The 17,463-nt window shown below is 45.7% G+C and overlaps 1 protein-coding gene across 28 annotated transcripts in view; it reads left to right on the top strand.

The window, feature by feature from the left end:
• Positions 1–17,463, top strand: part of msi2b (musashi RNA-binding protein 2b) — a 573,147-nt gene that overhangs the window by 143,301 nt on the left and 412,383 nt on the right. For 27 of the 28 annotated variants that reach the window (XM_043718217.1, XM_043718222.1, XM_043718221.1 and 24 more), the window contains exon 6: positions 13,084–13,176. In XM_043718217.1, coding sequence (XP_043574152.1) covers positions 13,084–13,176 — 93 coding nt within the window. Of the gene's footprint in view, positions 1–558; positions 757–13,083; positions 13,177–17,463 lie in introns of those variants that run through there. The other variant, XM_043718235.1, reaches the window with a different exon arrangement.

Below are 17,463 nucleotides of genomic sequence, written 5' to 3'. Positions count from 1 at the left end.
CGCTCCCCTCTGTGCCACCCACCATCCTGGCTTGGAAATATATCGCTATTCCTCTGTATCCCTGGGTCAAAGGCTTGGAATTCTCTCGATAACAGCATGTGGGTCTGGGAAAAAAAAATCCCCTACCACTAGTAACAATATACGTAAATTGCGATGGTTCAAGGAGTCAGGTGGCACCCACTTTCTCAATGATGGATGAAATCCTGACCCTTTCTATGAATTGAACAGCTGTGTTGGGATGTGCTGATGCACTCATTGAATCTGAGGCTTGGATTTGGATATAGCTCAAATTGATGAGTTGAACATTTCCTCAGTTTGGTGCTAAGAATATGAGTTGAGTTTGAGGAGAGTTAACCTGGTTTTGTGTCGATCCAGCTAAGTTGCATTGAAGACTGAGAATTTTATCTTTGTCCTTGTTTTATCTTAGCATTTGGAAGACGTGAGTAGTCTGTTTTTCCGTAAGTGTTTTCCTCTCGGAAAATCCAGTTAGTCCTCCCATTAGAAAAAAAAAATGGCAGTAGAATTGATACCCGGAGGTTGGCTGATGTTAAACGCATTTAACAGGCCTCGCTTTAAAGCATGACGTTTCATGCTGGCAGCGAGATGCTGAGGGAATGTTTGGCATATACGTCACTGACCATGAGCTGCTACCCGAAGATCACAAGCCTGGAAGATATTTATGTAAGCAGCATTTGAAAACATTTAGCTATGGAATATTTAACATCCATGGACGTATCAAACAAGTTCCTGGTGCATGTAAGTGGATCATTAACGCTCTCTGTGTGTGGCCTGGTATTAGTCTGATAAATGAACAAGAAAAGGAATATCTGATCTCAATGGGTAGCTTTTCCCCTCTTCACTCGCCTTGCCTACCAAACATCTGATGTTCAGTTTTGAGGTTTACTTGCTTGGATTTAAACAATATTTAAAGGATGCAGAGCTGGGGATTAAGTTGCTTGGGTATGTGTTACAATTGGAACACCCAACTGTAGTGCAGTCAATACACATTGGTATATAGTGGCACAGGTTGTTAGGGTAGGTTAGCTCAGTTGGCTGGATGGCCGATTTGCGATGTAGAGTGATGCTAACAGCATGGTTCAATTCCCGCAATAGCACCTCCCCAACCTCTTTCCTCATCATGAGGTGGGGTGATCCTTCAGCTTAAACCCCCAACTCTCCACAGAGAGTGGTGTTCTGGGGCTGTGGCAAATTTTACCCTTTAAACTTAAATTTATCACCTTGCAATGTGGTTAAAAGCTGTATGGACTTTCAGGATATTCAGTCCGTTTCTCTCTGCTGCTTGTCCTTTAATGAAGAGTAAAACTTGCACTTTTCACTCACTCTGCACCTTCCAGCTGGGATAGTACTTATGAAGCACAGGAACTGGATTCAAATGTAGACCACACTGGGTAAAGATGGCAGATTTCCTTACCTGAAGGCATTCGTGAACCAGATGTGCTTTTATGACAATACACACTATCTCTGAGATCGGGTTTATGTTCCATATTTATTAATTCAGTTGCCAGTATTTTTATTTTTGTGTCTTTAAAACCTGCAAGGAAAAAGGTGTTTTTAAGAACAGGGATTTACCAGGATGGCTGCATAATTTCACAGCGAGGGATTTGGCACTTATTGTGAAATCTGTAACTGTGGGTTCCTGCAACGTCGAGAGTGTGGTGCTGGAAAAGCACAGCAGGTCAGGAGTACCCAAGGAGCAGGAGAATCGATGTTTTGGGCAAGAGTCCTTCATCAGGAATGAAGGATTGATGAAGGGCTCTTGCCCAAAACATTGACTCTCCTGCTCCTTGGATGCTGCCTGACCTGCTGTGCTTTTCCAGCACCACACTCCTAACTCTGATCTCCAGCATCTGCAGTGCTGGTTCCTGCAGTGCGCAGATCATCAGGAACCGAGGAGTTGTTTACAGGTGAAGTTGGTTGGTTCTCTGCTAAGTGAGCAGGTTGGAACTGGAAACAAGTTCCTGAGAGACAGGATTGTGTGCTGTTGCTCACCTGCAAAAGCTGCCTGTTTTCTGCAGGTAAAAACCCAATTCAATCTTGAAGAAAACCAGTTTCTTTCCTGCAGCAGATGCTGAGCACTTTTGCATTCATGGATCAGACATTTTCCAAGTGAATCAGTTGCTCTGTGTACTTCTTACAAACCAGCCGGCGTTTGCAGAGAAAGTATTGAACATCAAGAAGTATCATCTCAATATTGGAAACGGGAAGCAAAGGCAAATGAACTGACTCTCCTGTTTTTCTGCCTCCACCAATAATCTATTTTCCTTATTTGTTTGTCTGTGTGTGTAAGGCTGAATTTATAAGGGGACTGCTGAAGGTTGAGTAACCTTTATAGAGGTTTATAAAATCATGAAAGGCAAAGATAAGGCAAATAATAAGGGCCTTTTCCTTAACGTGTGGGAGTTCAAAACTAGTGGGTAATATTTTGATGTGAAAGGAGGACGATTTAGAAGGAACCTGAGGGGCAACTTTTCACACATAAGATGGTGCATGTGTGGAAAGATCTACCAGAGGAGGTGGTGGATGCAGATACAGTTACAACATTTAAAAGGCAGTTGGACAGATGCATGAACAGGAAAGATAGAGAGGGGTAAGGGCCAAATGCAGGCAAAATGGGACTAGTTTAGTTGGGGAACATGGTTGGCATGGACTGGTTGGGCCGAAGGGTCTGTTTCCGTGCTGCATGACTCGATTAGGTCATAATGTTAAACGGCAATAGTTTACATCCATCTTATCTGTCTCTTTGGTCAACTAACCCGTGATAAATAGTGATTCTTGATTCATACAGAAACCTGATTTGTGTTTGTAGCAACCTTGGTTTGAGAGTCAGGGAAACTGGGACACTGCGCATTCTTCCTAAAACAAAAAACATTTGGCACAACTCCAGGGATAGTGGGCACACAAGATTTACAGTGCGTTACCCCAGAGGGTCAGAACACCTTTGCAATTGCACAAGCTGCTGCGGTGGGATTTGAACCGTGGCCTACTGGCCGTGCGACATGACCACAATGGCAACATCCAACCCGGTTAATGCCTTGCTCCCAGTTCTCCGTCACAAACTGGGCACAGAACTCTCTTGGCAACATGGTGGAAGCTGTCTGGCCCATTCTTCTGGCCGGTGAGCGGTAAATGGAACCATGGCCTTTCTGCAAGCGCAAACACAAACACGATGCAGGATGCTAGCAGATCACCCGAAAAGCAGCAATCGCGGCAAGTGGCACTGTTGTGTCCACTGGTACCGACGCGGTTAATGCTATAAGCTGCCTTTCTCAGCCAGTGCTGTGTCTCTGCTTGTTCTCCCTGTGTGTGTTGTACCAAACCATTGCCTGAAAATTAAGTCAGACAAGCAATTTAATACCAAGTAGGAGGGAGAATGCCCTCAAACAGACTTTGTAGTAAACCTTGATAATTCTGTTTATTGTGAGTTGTAATGATCTTCATTATGAAGCCTGGGTTTGCTATGCTGTTTTCTAATTTTGTGTTTTGCGATTAAATGAAATGAATAAATTGAGCATTCACTTTCTTTACCAGTGGCCCTTATTCAAATAGCCCACAGGTTGGGGTCTAATTAGTGTGTAGAGGGCTGTCTCAAAGAACTCCCTGAACAACAGCAGCTCCCCCTCATTTCCCCCAGGCAGCTTCATTCTTCTAGACTTAGACAGTTGTGCACAGCTGAGATGTAAAGGAAAGGTAAATCTTTTCACTTTACTGCTGTTGTTAATTTCTTGTATTTATAAATCTGATAGTTTGTGTCGGTAAGGCTGATTCTTGTGTTTTTGCATCAGTCACTATGATTCTCATGTGTCTGTCATACATTGGATGTGATTGTCTGCACACAAGCACATCCTCCCCATCTATCTGTCTCTTCCTGCTCCACATCTGTTCCTTTATCTCTCAGTATATCCCTCCCTGTGCAGTCTGTGACTTTCTTGCAGCGCGGCATGCACTTTCTCTGTCTTCCTCAATCCTCTGTGTCTCTTGACATTTGAGTTTTTCACTGTCTTTCAGCCTCTCTGTGTTTGGATGTATGCCTGTTTCTATCTGTCTGTCTATTTATTTCTGTTTCTTTGGATTTCTGTCTGTGAGAGTTTCTACATTTGTGTGTGTCTGTGTCTGTCTTTATGTCTCTGTTTGTTGTGTGTGTGTGTGTCTAAATGCACATTTGTCAATGATTTTCACCCCACATCTGTTTACTCCCTTTTTATATTCCACATATTTTTTGCCTGCTCCTCTGTTTCTGTTTGTCCCTCTTCTGTGAGGAGCTAATTGCCTCTCTTGTCTTTCATTGCAACTCCCTGCCTTTCTCTTTCCGGCCTGATTTTGGCTTTCTTCCTCCTTTCTTTGTGATAGTAAGTGCTGATCACTTCCTGTCATTGTGTGTTTTAGGCTACCAGTCCTTTCCCCTGCACCTTATTGAGTATGTAGCTTTGTCACTTTTATGTGTTGACCCCCCTTTCTCTTTCTTTGTGTCACTTTTATGTTCTCGTTCTCGTTCTCTCTCTCGTTCTCTCTCTCTCTCGTTCTCTCTCTCTCTCTCTCTCTCTCTCTCTCTCTCTCTCTCTCTCTCTCTCTCTCTCTCGGTGTGTGTGTACGTGTGCCTGTCTCAGTCTGCCTCTGATCGTGTGAGTGAACTGTCTGCTTCTCTGATTGAAGTGTACAAAAACCTTGGGGGAAACAAGGTACCCATTTGCAGCAATTCCTGACTCTGAGACTGGACTCTCCTTGAGGCTGTAGGGAATGAGAAGATGTACAATTTTGAAAATGAAGTAATCTTCCTCTGGTCAAATAGTTGGGTTTTCGTGTTTAATAAAAAGAATCAGTGACCCGTTAGCTACTGACCCGCTTCTTAATGTCCTTTAAAATGAGACAGTGACAGCCGCAGGGCGCCTGAGGTAAAGATGGCAGCCTTTTCACCTCACTGCTCAATATTTAAATCCTGTTGTGTTTCACTGTTTGATCAATGCTATGGGAATATGACTTTGTATTTACACCTTCAACGGCCGAGCCCTCCCTGTCAAACCTCATGACTAAGATCTTTCTCTTTATCCTTACTATTAGTCGGTTTTTGAAGTTCCTTCCTCACGGGAAAGAGTTACCAGTAAAAGGATCAGGCCATTCAGCCCCTCAATTATGTTCTGTCATTTCAGTAAGATCCCAACTGCCTTGTTTCCCAATTCCCATCCAACCACTTGAATTTCTTTAATATCTGTTTAGTAAGTGCGTAGACTTCACTGGGCAGACTTCAAAACTTACCCATGCCAGAATAACACTGAGGGAGAAACTAATGCCGGCAGTTGTCATCGGGAAGAATAAGGAAATAAAGTAAGGCAAGGTAAAGTGAAGTACGAGGGAGGAAAGAAATCAGGGATACATTGGTGGACTGAGATGAAGAGTTGATGACAGGAGATTTGTGCAGAATGGAATAATCGTCAGAGATGGTCAATACAAATGGCCTGTTTCCATTTTGTAGGAATCAATGCAGTCCATGTCCAAAAGTAGTAAGACTGGATAATGTCCAGGTTTGGGCTGATACATTAGTATCATAGAAGTACCAGACAATGACCATTTCTGACCAGAATGAATCGAGATTCTATGACGTTACCACCACTGAATTGTGGGTGTTACTATTGACCAGAAACTCAACTGGACCAACCATATAAATGCAGTGGCTATAAGAGCAGGTCAGGAAATCCTGCAGCGAGTCACTCAACTCCTGGCTCCCCAAAACCTGTCCATCATTTATGCGGCACATGTCAGGTGTGTGATGGAATACTCCCTGCTTGCCTGGGTGGATGCAGTTCCAACAACACTCGAGCTTGCTACCATCCAAGGCAAAGCAGTCACCTGATAGGCACCACATCTCCTGCCTTCTGCATTCACTCCCTTCACCACCAATGCACAAACGCCACAGTGTGCACCTACACTGTGCATTGAGCCAATCTAACAAGATCCCTATAAAGATATGTCCAAGCATACCATCCCTACTGTGAAGAAGGACGAAGACAGCTGATGCATGGGAACACCATCACCTGCAAATTCCCTTTCCAAACCACACATTATCCTGACTTGCAGCAGCAGCAGTTAAGATGAACAGATCAGCGCACAGCCCAATGCCTTGTTTGGATCCTGAAGTGGGTTCACTGTCTACTGGACGATAACAGAGCCACAGGTCAGGTTAGAGGCTGGACAGGGTGGGCAGTGAAAGAATGTAGTCGAAAATTGTGTTGCTGGAAAAGCACAGCCGGTCAGGCAGCATCTGAGGAGCTGGAGAATCGATGTGTCGCGCATAAGCTCTTTATCAGGAAGAGCTGATGCTTGAAACATCGATTCTCCTACACCTCTGATGCTGTCTGACCGGCTGTGCTTTTCCAGCACCACACTCTTTGACTCTGATCTCCAGCATCTGCAGTGCTCACTTTCTCCCAGTGAAAGAATGTAGCCAGGATTATCAATACCGATCCAGGAGAGAGTTACGTCTCGGTCATTGAATGTGTCTCCTATCCATGAGATGCACTGTATGTGGGGAGGCAGTAATGAAGCAGTAACCTCACTGGACTAGTAATCCAGCACCCCAAGCTAATGTTCTGGGGACATGGGTTCAAATCCCACCATTGCCAATGGTAACATTTGAATTCAGTTTCTAAAAAAAATCTCCAACAACCAGAACAGTAAACAGTACTCCAGAAGAGGACTGACCAACATCTTGTACAACCTCAACATAACGTTCCAACTCAAGGTCTGAATAATGAAGGTAAAGGTGCCAAACCACCCTGTCTACCAGTGGCGCAAATTTCAAAAGGAGCATGTACCTGAACTCCTAGTTCTCCGTTCCACATCACTACCCAGAATCCTACCATCCTACCATCCTACCAAATCCTGCCTTTGTTTGTGTCCCAAAATGCAATACCTCACGTTTAACCAAATTAAACTCGTTCTGCCACTCCTCAGCCCATTTGACCCAATTGGTCAACATCTCTTTGTAATCTTAGATAACCATGTTCACTGTCCACTGTACCACCAATTTTGATGTCATCCACAAACTTACTAATCATATTTTCTGTATTCTCAACTGAATCATTTATATAGATAACAGACACGAGTGGACCCAGTACCAATCCTTGTGGGAATTTGTTATGGATCATCTGTGAGTGGTCAGTCAGATTGATGAATTTATACGGTTCATTCTGGTTGTAACCTGTATCCGTTATGCACATCCCTTCCAGAAGTTGATGTTTTACCACACTGATCCATCCCCCTTAAAAAAACCACAAAATTGTAGTCTCTGGAGCTGTGCTTGTTAAGAACTGGCTGCTTTGTTTGTCGAGTCAGTGATAGTAACTGCACTCCAGAATTAATCCACTATATGAAGTGCTGTGAGATGCTTTAAGGCACAGTATAACCTTGAGTATTATTAGAACACGACAGCAGATTTCACCCCAGGGCTATGGCATTAGCGCTGTTCCAATGTGAGCCAGTCAAGGGACCTCAAGCGCGTTTAGAGAGAAGGTTCACAGATTGAGTTAAATCAATCTTGACTGTTATCAAACTGAATATACGTGGGGAGTTGGCAACACCCTGAACCCTGAGAGACTTAATAAATCCCTCTGCCCCTCTCCCTCCTCCCTAACCCCTCCCCCTCCGCCTCCCACTCTGCTTCCCCCTCCCTTTCCCCTTCCCCTCTTCCTCCCACTTTGCCTCCCTCTCTCCTCTTCTCCCTCCCCCTTCCCCTCTGCCTCTCACTCCCTCTCCCTTTCTTTGCCTCCCCCTCCCTCTTCCTCTGCCGCTCTCCCCCTCAGCAATGCCTATTTACTTTAACGGTGAGGGTGGCTCACTACTGTGTGAGAGGTTTCACCGTATAGCACTGAAAATACAAATGATGCTGCTTGTTGTCTTTAAGGCACCTTTGATCTACAAAATGGACTCCGTTCGGAATCATGGTTCTGTATCTTATTATAACTTCACCACGAAACCTGCTATTTAAAACATAACACTGGGTTCACATCTTACTCCAGGGATTGGAGCTTGAAAAATCTAAACCAGTAGTCTTAGTGCAGCACTGAGGGAGAGCTGCACTGTCTTAGGGTCGGCACTGAGGGAGCTCCGCACTGTTGGAGGGTAGGCGCTGAGGGAGAGCTGCACTGTCAGAGGGTCGGCACGGAGGGAGCTCCGCACTGTCGGAGGGTAGGCGCTGAGGGAGAGCTGCACTGTCGGAGGGTCGGCACTGAGGGAGAGCTGCGCTGTCGGAGGATCGGCACTGAGGGAGAGCTGCGCTGTCGTAGGGTCGGCGCTGAGGGAGCTCCGCACTGTCGGAAGGTCGGCGCTGAGGAAGCTCCGCACTGTCAGAGGGTCGGCGCTGAGGGAGCTCCGCACTGTCAGAGGGTCGGCACTGAGGGAGCGCTGCACTGTCGGAGGGTCGGCGCTGAGGGAGCGCTGCGCTGTCAGAGGGTCAGCGCTGAGGGAGCGCTGCAATGTCGTAGGGTCGGTGTTGAGGGAGCTCCGCACTGTCGGAGGGTCGGCGCTGAGGGAGAGCTGCACTGTTGGAGGGTCAGCGCTGAGGGAGCTCCGCGCTGTCGGAGGGTCGGCGCTGAGGGAGCGCCGCGTTGTCGGAGGGTCGGCACTGAGGGAGCGCCGCACTGTTGAAGATCCAGTTGTTGGTGTGAGAAACCAATATCAGCCCTAGTCTGTCTGACCAGGTGTCCTGGTGTTCACTGAAGAACAAAAGAGCATTGGTACCTTGGAATTTGACGTGGTCATTTTGGAGACATAGAGAGAGCAGGGACAGGAATTGTTGTTACAGGTTCCGAGATTTAGATGTTTCGGTAAGAACGGAGAAGATGGTAAAAGAGGGGGAGGTGTGGCAGTGTTAGTCAAGGACAGTATTATGGTGGCAAAAACTACATTTGAGGAGTTGTCTACTGAGGTAGTATTGGCTGAGATTAGAAACAGGAAAGGAGAGGTCACCCTGTTGGGAGTTTTCTATAGGCCTCCAAATCATTCCAGCGATGTAGAGGAAAGGATAGCAAAGATAATTCTGGATAGGAGCGAGACTAAAGTGTAGCTGTTATGCGAGACTTTAACTTTCCAAATGTTGATTGGAAATACTATAGTTTGAATACTTTCGATAGATCAGTTTTTGTCCAATGTGTGCAGGCTAGTTTCCTGACACAGTATGTAGATTGGCCAACAGGATGTGAAGCCGTATTGGAATTGGTACTGGGTAATGAACCCAACCAGGTGTTAAATTTGGAAGTAGGTGAGCACTTTGGTGATAGTGACCATAATTCGGTTATGTTGACTTTAGCGATGGAAAGGGATAGATACCACAGGGCAATAGTTATTGCTGAGGGAAAGGCAATTATGATGCGATTAGGCAAGATTTAGGATTTAGGATGCGTAAATGGGGAAGGAAACTGCAGGGAATGAGCACAATTGAAATGTAGAGCTCATCCAAGGAACCGTTGATAAGTATGTCCTTGATAAGTATGTACCTGTCAGGCAGGGAGGAAGTGGTTGAGCGAGGGAGCTGTGGTTTACTAAAGAAGTTGAATCTTTTGTCAAGAGGAAGAAGGAGGCTTATGTTAGGATGAGATGTGAAGGCTCAGTTAGGGTGCTTGAGAGTTACAAGTTAGCCAGGAAAGACCTAAAGAGAGCTATGAAGAGCCAGGAGGGGACATGAGAAGTCATTGACAGATAGGATTAAGGAAAACCTGACATATTTCTCTAGGTATATCAGGAATAAAAGAATGACTAGAGAAAGATTAGGGTCTAGGTTAGAGTGGTGCTGGAAAAGCACAGCAGGTCAGACAGCATCCAAAGAGCAGGAAAATTGACATTTCAGGCAAAAGCCTTTGTTTTGGGCAAAAGATTCCTGATGAAAGGCTTTTGCCCGAAATGTCGATTTTCCTGCTCTTTGGATACTGCCTGACCTACTGTGCTTTTCCAGCACCACTCTAATCTAGACTCTGATCTGCAGCATCTGCAGTCCTCACTTTCGCCTAGAGAAAGATTAGGGCCAATCAAGGATAGTAATGGGAAGTTGTGTGTGGAGTCAGAGGAGATGGGGGAAATGCTAAATGAATATTTTTCATCAGTATTCACACTAGAAAAAGACAATGTTGTCGAGGACAATACTGAGATTCAGGCTATTAGACTAGACGGGATTGAGGTTCATAAGGGGGAGGTTTTGGCAATTTTGGAAAGTGTAAAAATAGATAAGTCCCCTGGGCTGGATGGGATTTATCCTAGGATTCTCTGGGAAGCCAGGGAGGAGATTGCTGAGCCTTTGTCTTTGATCTTTGTTATCATTGCCTGCAGGAATAGTGCCAGAAGACCAGAGGGTAGCAAATGTTGTTCCCTTGTTCAAGAAGGGGGGCAGTAGAGATAACCCTGGTAATTTATAGACCAGTGAGCCATACTTGGGTTGTGGGTAAAGTGGTAGAAAGGGTTATAAGAGAGAGGATTTATAATCATCTAGAGAGGAATAAGTTGATTAGAGATAGTCAACATGGTTTTGTGAAGGGTAGGTAGTGCCTCACAAACCTTAGAGTTCTTTTGAGATGGTGATCAAACAGGTGGATGAGGGTAAAGCGGTTGATGTGGTGTATATGGATTTCAGTAAGGTATTTGATAAGGTTCCCCATGGTAGGCTGTTGCACAAAGTAAGGAGGCATGGGATTGAGGGTGATTTAGCGGTTTGAATCAGAAATTGGCTAGCTGAAAGAAGACAGAGGATGGTGGTTGATGGGAAGTGTTTATCCTGGAGTTCAGTTACTAGTGGTGTACCACAAGGATCTGTTTTCGGTCCACTGTTGTTTGTCATTTTTATAAATGATCTAGATGAGGGTGTAGAAGGATGGGTTAGTAAATTTACGGATGACGCTAAGGTTGGTGGAGTTGTGGACAGTGATGAAGGATGTTGTAGGTTACAGAGAGACATAGATAAGCTGCAGAGCTGAGCTGAGGGGTGGCAAACGGAAAACTGAGAGGTGATTCACTTTGGTCAGAGTAACAGGAATGCAGAGTGCTGGGCTAATGGTAAGATTCTTGGTAGTGTAGATGAGCAGCGAGATCTCTGTGTCCAAGTACGTAGATCCCTGAAAATTGCCACCCACGTTGATAGGGTTGTTAAGAAGATGTGTTAGCTTTTATTGGTAGAGGGATTGAGTTTTGGAGCCACAAGGTCATGTTGCAACTGTACAAAACTCTGGCGCGGCCACAGTTGAAGTATTGTGTACAGTTCTGGTCACCACATTATAGGAAGGATGTGGAAGCTTTGGAAAGGGTTCAGAGGCGATTTACTAGGATATTCCCTGGTATGGAGGGAAGATCTTATGAGGAAAGGCTGAAGGACTTGAGGCTGTTTTCATTAGAGAGAAGAAGGTTGAGAAGTGACTTAATTGAGACGTATAAGATAATCAGAGGGTTAGATAGGGTGGACAGTGAGAGCCTTCTTCCACAGATGGTGATGGCTAGCACGAGAGGACATAGCTTTAAATTGAGGGGTGTTAGATATAGGTCAGATGTCAGAGGTAAGTTCTTTACTCCGAGATCAGAAGGGGCGTGGAATGCACTGCCTGCAACAGTATTGGACTCACCAACTTTAAATGGTCATTGTGTAAACATGTGGACGAGAATGGAATAGTGTAGGATAGATGGGCTTCAGATTGGTTCCACAGGTTGGCGCAACATTGAGTGCCGAAGGGCCTGTACTGTGCTGTAATGTTCTATGTTCTCTCTTTCGCTCTCTAATGGTCAAGCAGCCCCAATGATGATTCTCTGGGACTATGGTGACTTTGCTTTTACTGTGTGTGTGTGTGTGTGAGAGAGGGGTTATCGTTGAGGATATCTGTGTGTGTGCAGTGTGACCCTAATGTGTACGTGTGTGGGGGCTGTGTATGTCTAGCCTGTGCACATGTCCCTGAATATGTGAGATCATGGATCTTCGACGTGTGTGCATGTCTCTGCTTTGTGCATGTGGACACGTGTGTCTGTGGTGTTGCATGTGAGCTTTTACAACTCTAATATGTACATGTCTTGGATGGGTATAAATGTGTGCACCATGCCTCAATGTCTGGATGTTCTAGTGTGTATATGTGTCCCTGATGTCTTGTGTGTGTGTCTGGGTGTTTGTATTTTTGTGGGTAACAGCCATGTACAAGTTTACTTTGGTTTACTGCTGCATGCCTACATCTGTATCCCATCTCACTCTTCAGCTGTTAATATATTTACTTCCACGTGAGTTTCTGCTGTTGGCTCCTGATGTGTGGGTGCTGTGAATATTTCAAAGTAAACTTGTTGCATTCACTGTTCATTGAAAGAATCATTTTTATGCCCCCCCCCCCCCCCCCCGCCCCCCCCCCCTACCTCCAGCACAGCATCCTTTACCCCTGCCAACCCTGGTCTTCCCTGTTACGTCTCTCTTGCCGGGCCCTGAGTCTGAAAGGCAGCAACATGAGTTAGGCCCATCTCCCAGCACATTGGCTGTTTCCCTCGCTCTGTTGCTGGTTTCAGATTTTTAGATCAAGATCGCAATGCTAGAATACAAATAATTCTGATCTCTTGCTCTCTCCTGGAATCTCAGAACCTTACAAGCCCAGGGGGAGGTAATTCAGCCCATCGTGCCCATACTGTGCTATCCATTTAATCCCACTCAGGCACTCTGTAGCTCTCTCTCTCTCTCACGCTTGTACTTATGTTCTCCCTCATGTCTACTCTCTCCTGCTCACACTGACTCAGTTGTCTCACTTTGTGTGTGTGTGTGTGTGTGTCTCTGTCTCTGTCTCTCTGGCCCCCTTTCTCTGCCTTACAGCAGGATTAAGTCTTAAGTCAACTCCAGCTCTTGGTATTTAAGCTGTAAAATCAGATGAAAATGTTTCTTTGAATTTAAAAAGCCTTCCATTTCACCCCCTCGTGAGGATTTCCAAACTGACTGTGTTTATTCTTCTCTTCCACTCCATGGAGCACTTGTCTTTTACTGCATTTCCCGATTGGGTTATTTGCAAATTATCCAAACTGGAAAGGAAACTGAGCATCATGTTAATTTTTTTTTTGTTCCTTCTTTTTCAGATGGTCACACGAACAAAGAAAATATTTGTAGGCGGATTATCAGCGAATACAGTAGTGGATGATGTAAAGCAGTACTTCGAGCAGTTTGGCAAGGTAAGAGAACATAAGGACACTATGGAATATGCAGCATCTGAATAATTAGCTTTAATCCTCTGACAAAGACGGGGGGGTTGGGGGCTTCTTATAGCCATGGACGAGGGTTGTTGGGGGGCTGGGATTTGGAAGGGGTGATGTGCAGAGAGTGACAATTGAGTGTGCATTCCATGCGATTCACACAAACCACGAAGAAAACCCTTCAGCACATCTATGCAGGACAGAAGGTGATCACGTTCAACAGAGCCAGCATCTACTGTGGGAGTGAGTTCCACACCTTCAACCTGCAAGACTGCATTGTCGATATGTCCAGTCAGTCACATCTCTGTTACCTGTATGCAAGTGGTGCTGTGTTAAGACAAGTGAGTTGGGATCTTAGCGAGTTTTGAGAAGATTTGTAGCTCAGGTTGAGGTTCTGGATGTAGGTTTGCTCGCTTAGCTGGAAGGCTCATTTTCAGACGTTTCATCACCATACTAGGTAACATCATCAGTGAGTCTCTGGATGAAGCACTGGTGGCGTGGCCCACTTTCTATTTATGTATTTAGGTTGCCTTGGGTTGGTGATGTCTAGGATCTGCTGGGGACAGATGGTGAGGGGGATTCTCATCCCTTGTTTCCCCGCTCTCTTCAGTTTGGCTCCGGATCCTGGTTTTGCTTCGGTACATCTTTCCTGTCTGCTTCCCATCCAACGTCACAGACAGCACCAGGACGCTCCACCATCTTCACCTCCCACATTTCCCATGGCTAACCCACCCAACCTAAACATCCCTGGACACAATGGGACAATTTTTAGTGTTGCAATCCACCCAGCCTGCGCACCTTTGGACTGTGGGAGGAAAGCGGAGCACCTGGAGGAAACCCACGCAGACACGGGGAGAATGTGTAAACTCCACACAGACAGTCGCCCGAGGCTGGGATTGAACTCTGGTCCCTGGCATTGTGAGGCAGCAGTGCTAACCACTGAGCTACCATGTCAGTGGGGTCAACCATTTAGGACTGGGATGGGAAGAAATGTCCTCACCCATTCACTGGAATTCACTGCCACAGAAAGCAATCAAAGCCAAAGCGTTGTATGATTTGAAGAAGCAGTTGGCTATAGCACTTGGTGCTGTTTGAATCAAAGGGTATGGGGAAAATGTGGGAACGGGCTATTGAGTTGGACGATCAAACGTGATCATACGAATGGCAGATCAGGCTCGAAGGGCCGATTGGCCTCCTTGTACTCCTAATACTGTGATGCCCTTTCTATTAAAGGTGACTAAGTAAATAGAGAGAGTCTGTTTTCTCTGGGGTGAGAGTCCAGAACAGGATGCAGGGTTTGAAAACTGGCACCAAGTCCAATTCAGGGATGATGTCTGGAAGCATTTCTTCGCACAAAGGGGAATGGAATTCTGGAACTTTCTCCCCAGAAACACTTTTGAGGCAGGAGGATCAATTGATTCTCAGCTTGATAGACTTCTTGTTCGATAACATTATATTAATGGTCGCCAAAGACAGGCAGAAGACACTAAGGTATGAAGCAGCGGTTGAGAAGTTGAATTTTCCCATCCAGTCCTCATTGTCGTAGTCCGGAGGGAATGGCGAGTGGGGGAGGCCGTCTGATTGATTCCATGACCGCAAGTGGCCCTCACCTGCCTCTTCATGAACTCCGCAAGTTATGAGCAGAACCAGGGGATCGAACCGGGAACGTTTTAGCATGAGCTCACTGAGCCACCAGGAAGCCCTCTTCCTGACATTTCTGGAGAACAAATAAGTCAGTATGGGCTTGTAACCGCAAAATGTCGGAAAGGCGATGGGGCCATGGAATTACTTTCGTCCACTGATGTGGAATGATTCAAAGGGAGAAGGGACTACTTTCTTCCACCATGCTCTGGAACATGGAATGTTCCAGAAGCTAAATGGGAAGTTTAATTCTCTGTAGCTTCTGGAGCATGCCCTGGATAGTCTTTTGTCAGAGTGGCCTCATGTTTGTAGATTTCTGTGCTGGTGCCTTTGTTATTTGAGTTGTTGGTTTGCTAGACAATCCTGATATAGCCTCTGAAACTAACTTTGTTGTGTTTTTCAAATTGAGAGGAATATTTCTGTCCAAGATGTTACTAAAGCATAACAACTTGAAAGTACTGGTTTCAGTTCTGCGGTTGGCAGTTGTTGGGTCATACGGTGTCAGGTCAGAGCTGAGTTAATTTATAGTGGGTCTGGGGAAGTCTGCTTCCTTCTTGCAACTGAACGCTGTGAAGAGCCAGCTCACCGAAACACCTAACCACCTGTTGTAGTAGCACGCCCTCACCGTTTCTGTTTACGTAGCAAATGATTGATTGATTGTTTATTTTACAAGCCTCCGCACTCTTTCAGGTCTGTGGCAAACTCTGGTGTTAACTGCCCTGCCTCACCTTAAGAAGGAAAGATATGTAAGAAAGTATTTGTGCCCTGAGTAGAAACTCCTCAGCACTGTGAGGTACCTGAACCACAATGCCTGCAGTCCCCCAATTGACCTTCCCAGGACCTGAGCCCGAGATGGGGACAACGACTCACCTTTGACCCAACCTGATGTTAGAACGCCTGAACTTAGGAACAGGAGGAAGGCTGTTCAGCCCCGCGAGCCTGTTCCACCTTTCAGTGAGATCATGGCTAATCTGTGGCCTAACTCCTAACTCTGCCTTGGGCATGTAACCCTTAATACTCTTGCTCAATAAAAATTCATCTTTCTCAGATTTAAAATTAATAATTGATCCAGTGTCCACTGAAGTTTGTGGAAGAGAGTTCCAAACCCCTCCCACCCTTTGTGTGTCCAAGTGCCTCCGATAGTCCCTAATTCGTGTTAAAGTTGTCTGGCTCATTCTCAAACCGTGTGCACTGGTTTTAGAGTCCCTAACTGGTTGGAGTAGTTTATACTTACCTAGCCTGTCTTTTTCTGTTAATATCATGGAGTCTTCGATCAGATCACCCCTTGACCTTCTGAACTCGAGGGAAAAACAGGCTTCGTGTAGTTTTAGGGACTGGCACATCCCAACAGGTAACAGATTTGGGAAAAGGAAGAGTCCTGCAGAGCCATAGAATGGCAGGGTGGTGTGTAGGACAAATTGGTCAGCTGTTTGAAAGAGGCAGCACAGGCACTATGGATCGCACGGTCTCTTTCTGTGTTGTCCAATACCGTGGTGTTTTGCTGTGAATTCGGTTTAATTCGAAGTCGCTTTCTGCATGATGCCATGCCACTCTTTTGTAAAACTGACTGTCTGCTGACTTTCCACGGATACAGCCATGGGAAAGTTATTAGCCATTCACTGGAGATGTCTCTGTTTTTTTGTAGCACGTGTTCATTGCGCTCCATTCATAATACTTCACATTCTCTCAGACTCTTACAAAGAAATTGCGGGGTGGAGGGGGGTGTTTTTTTTTTGAGGTAAAAATAGACCACCAATCGTTTCACACCAGTTGCTGCCAACTTAGATCCTGAAATTCCTAGGCGTTTCCAATCATAAAACTCTACTCTTCAAAGAAGCGATTGAACTCGGACTGACCTGAGGCTGTATTTACTTAACAACGGTTAGGGTTTATGACCATAAAGGAAGGCAGCTGCACCTTGGCGGCAGAATGAGACAGCGCTATATGGTACAGCACTCTTTTCCTGGTAAGCCCCCGCCTCTCAGCAGCTCTGCTGAGATGGATAGATGATGAGAAAGCTGTTCTGTTTATAAGTTGTGCTGAAATCTATCAGACAGTGGCTTATAAAAGCTCCGTGGAGGGTTCCAGTAACACTATCACCTTGTATTTTGGCCTACTCTTGGAATTGCAGGAATGTAAAACTGCCACCTTCCATTGTGAGCTCCCTTGTGTCCTGAGTGGAGTCGTTAGAGCTGTTGCCTGACATGTTAATGCCAGACCAGAAGTCCCAGTTTTGAGTCTTTTATTTTGTGCTGAGTGGGAATGGGGGGGACACTGGTGCCCGAATCTAGGGCAGCAGCTTTGTCTGAAACCTGATGAGATTGGGTTTGGAACTATATCACACTCACGCTTTCTTCTCCTCCCTCCTCCCTCCTCCCCCTCTCTTTCCCCTCCCCCTCTCTTTCCCCTCCACTGTCAAGGAGCTATGAACCTGCATTCCAAGGCCTTTGTTCAGCAAAACTCCCTAGGACCTTACCATTAAGTGTATAAGTCCTGCTAAGATTTGCTTTCCCAAATGCAGCACCTCGCATTTATCTGAATTAAACTCCATCTGCCACTTCTCAGTCCATTGGCCCATCTGGTCCAGATCCTGTTGTAATCTGATGTAACCCTCTTCGCTGTCCA

This window comes from Chiloscyllium plagiosum, chromosome 28 (assembly GCF_004010195.1).
Source record: "Chiloscyllium plagiosum isolate BGI_BamShark_2017 chromosome 28, ASM401019v2, whole genome shotgun sequence".
Classification (NCBI taxonomy): domain Eukaryota; kingdom Metazoa; phylum Chordata; class Chondrichthyes; order Orectolobiformes; family Hemiscylliidae; genus Chiloscyllium; species Chiloscyllium plagiosum.
Note: the sequence above shows the minus strand (reverse complement) of the source record. Positions and strands in the feature narration are given on the sequence as shown.